This window comes from Rutilus rutilus, assembly GCF_951802725.1.
Source record: "Rutilus rutilus genome assembly, chromosome: 4".
In the NCBI taxonomy this organism is placed as follows: Eukaryota; Metazoa; Chordata; class Actinopteri; order Cypriniformes; family Leuciscidae; genus Rutilus; species Rutilus rutilus.
Genome location: NC_140212.1, coordinates 515,313 through 517,812, shown reverse-complemented (window position 1 = coordinate 517,812; position 2,500 = coordinate 515,313). Strand labels below are relative to the sequence as shown.

General features: G+C 44.4%; 1 protein-coding gene across 5 annotated transcripts in view; it reads left to right on the top strand.

Moving 5' to 3' along the window:
- The window catches only part of etv6 (ETS variant transcription factor 6), a 22,069-nt gene that overhangs the window by 107 nt on the left and 19,462 nt on the right, over nt 1–2,500 (top strand). For 3 of the 5 annotated variants that reach the window (XR_014627122.1, XM_084407444.1, XM_084407442.1), the window contains exon 1: nt 23–469. Coding sequence is in view for 3 of the 5 variants with exons in the window: in XM_084407444.1 (XP_084263570.1) it covers nt 437–469 (33 nt within the window). In the remaining 2 variants the exon portion in view is untranslated. Of the gene's footprint in view, nt 470–2,500 lie in introns of all 5 variants that reach the window. The other 2 variants (XM_084407443.1, XR_014627123.1) reach the window with 2 other exon arrangements.

The following is a 2,500-nucleotide window of genomic DNA, read 5'->3' as shown; positions in this document are numbered from 1 at the left end:
AGTTCATTCCCGGATCTGATTCCGGATTAACTCGGAATATCCTCGCGCGCTGATCCGGTGTCGCGTTTTACAAACACACGGTTGTTCCCCTTTAAGGAGGCGCGCGTTGCCTGGAATTCACGTCATTTCGCCGCGAAGCGTCCGGATCAATGAGGTTCCGCGGTGCGTTCCGCTCCCGCGAGCGACGCTTCCAGGAAGGTGTTATTAACCATCGCGTTGCCGCAACGTAGCGTCGGCTCGCGCGTTTACAAACAAGAAACACGGAGAAGTTGAAGTGTTGCGCGCGCGGGGCGAGGCCAATGGATGCGCGAGCGAGCTGAAGAATCGCCAGTGCGTCGCGAGGGGAACATTATTATCCAGGATTGCATTATTTCACGGAAGAGCAACAAGGGAGAGAAAAGTGGAAACAGAAGAACTTCCTGAATTTCAACGCGACATGTCCGATTCCCCCTCGCAGGTCATTATTAAGGTAATTCTGCCTTTTCTTTCTCGATCTCGACTCGCGTTTGTGTCACGCGGTTGAGCATCTGTTGCTGCGATCGATGCATTAAGTTGATCGATTAGAAACGGGCTTTTGTGTCGTGTGTGTGTGTGTGTGTGTGTGATTAGCACTGGTATTTAAACACGCTGCTGGAGTAATGCGTGAGCCGTCAGACTGGGAAAAGTTCTCCAGCGAGTTTGAGAAGGAGTTTCACTGGAGGACTTTGAGCTGGTCTGGAATCACATTAGTTTGCATTAGTTATTTAGTAACAGACTCGCGGAAACGAGAACAGCCCTTCATAACTGGCTCTAACATGAGTTATCTGCGCTGCTCTTTGCTCTGTTATTGCAAGAACTGTTTCCTTATGGCATCTTCCTCCTCGTGCATTAATAACTGCACGTCACACCTGGCCTACATTATATATCTTATTGTTAACATGCATGCTTCATTTTTTGTCCTTGTAATGTTTAAAGTCCCCATGAAATCAACATTGACGATTCTTGAATTTAAAGGGGTGGTATAATGCCCTTTTTCACAAGATGTGAAATAAGTCTCTGATGTCCCCAGAGTGTGTGTGTGTGTGTGTGAAGGTTTAGCTCTAAATACCCCACAGAATTTTTTTTTATAGCATGTTAAAATTGTCACTTTTTGAGGGTGAGCAAAAACGCATCGGTTTTGTGTGTGTCTGTCCCTTTAAATGCAAATGAGCTGCTGCTCCCGGCACAGGGGGCGGAGCTTCAAGAGCTTGTGTGTGTGTGTGTGTGTGTCTGAACATTTCAAAAACGTTTAGTCTTTTACGTTCAAACCGAGTCGGACAAAGATGGAGAGACTCCGGAAAAAGTGGATCATGTTGAAGCAACAGGACATTTCTGAATGATTAGTTGATGAGTTTATGAAGCTGATGTGGAGTTAACTATCTTCCAGTCACTGATTAGCATATTCTGTCATGATAATCGATAAATCGTGTTCCCGGGGGCGGGGTTTATGAAAATTTTAGGGTTAGTGATGTCACCAACATTGTAGTTCCTACCAGCCGTTTGTTGTAGTCCTTAAAAAGTGATTTCTGTAAAAGTAAATCTCTCCCTTTGCTTTGAACTTTGAGCGTTGTAACTTTGCAGATGTTGTTTATGATCAAACAGCAACATTACACACTAACTAAAGATAGAGAAGTGACATCATGATCAACCACCCCTTTAAAGTCCCCGTGAAATCAACATTGACGAGGGCAGGGCAACCTGTCACTCACATGAGATCAGCCAATAGCAAACCACAACCATCCTAACGGTAAAAATTAAGCCCCGCCCACATTCGTTCTTGTTCCAGAAGCGTTTCGCTCGGATATTCGACACGATAGAAGAAAAAAAACACCAGCACAACTTCAATCAAAATGTCATAACTGGATCATCTAGTTTGTGATTTGCATGTTTCGGCCTCAGTATTCCAGTATACACAGGTGTTCCCGTGGGATTTCTGACAGTTGTAGGAACGTTCACGCTCGGTTGGATCAGCCTTGTTCTGCGAGGGAGCTTGTAGCTCAGTGCTCTTATCATCACTCTTGATTTTGCCGTTTGAGGAAGTTTCCAGAGAACCGCTGTGTGCTTCCCGGATCGGGGGATTTACCCGGGAAACGACGTGTGATTTCAGTTCTCAGTGCGACGCTGGACGGGAAGCCGGCAGTGACTGACAGAAGTGAAATCAGAACACCATATTCATATTACTCATATCCAGCTGTTTCCACATTCATTTGCTGCTATAGATTAATAACTAAAAGGATATCAAGGTGTTCAGTGAAGGAGCTCAGGGAAGGGATGTTGCCTAGGTCACATTAAGATGAAAATTCTGTCATTTACTCCCTCATGTTTCAAACTAATGACTTTTTTTTCTTTTGCAAAAGATAAAAAGATATTTTGAAGAATGTTAACTGTTAGGTTACCATTGACTTCCAGAGAGTGTGTGTGAGTGTGTGTGTGTGTGAGTGTGTGTGTGTGAAAGAGAAGATATTTTGAAGACTTAGGCTAA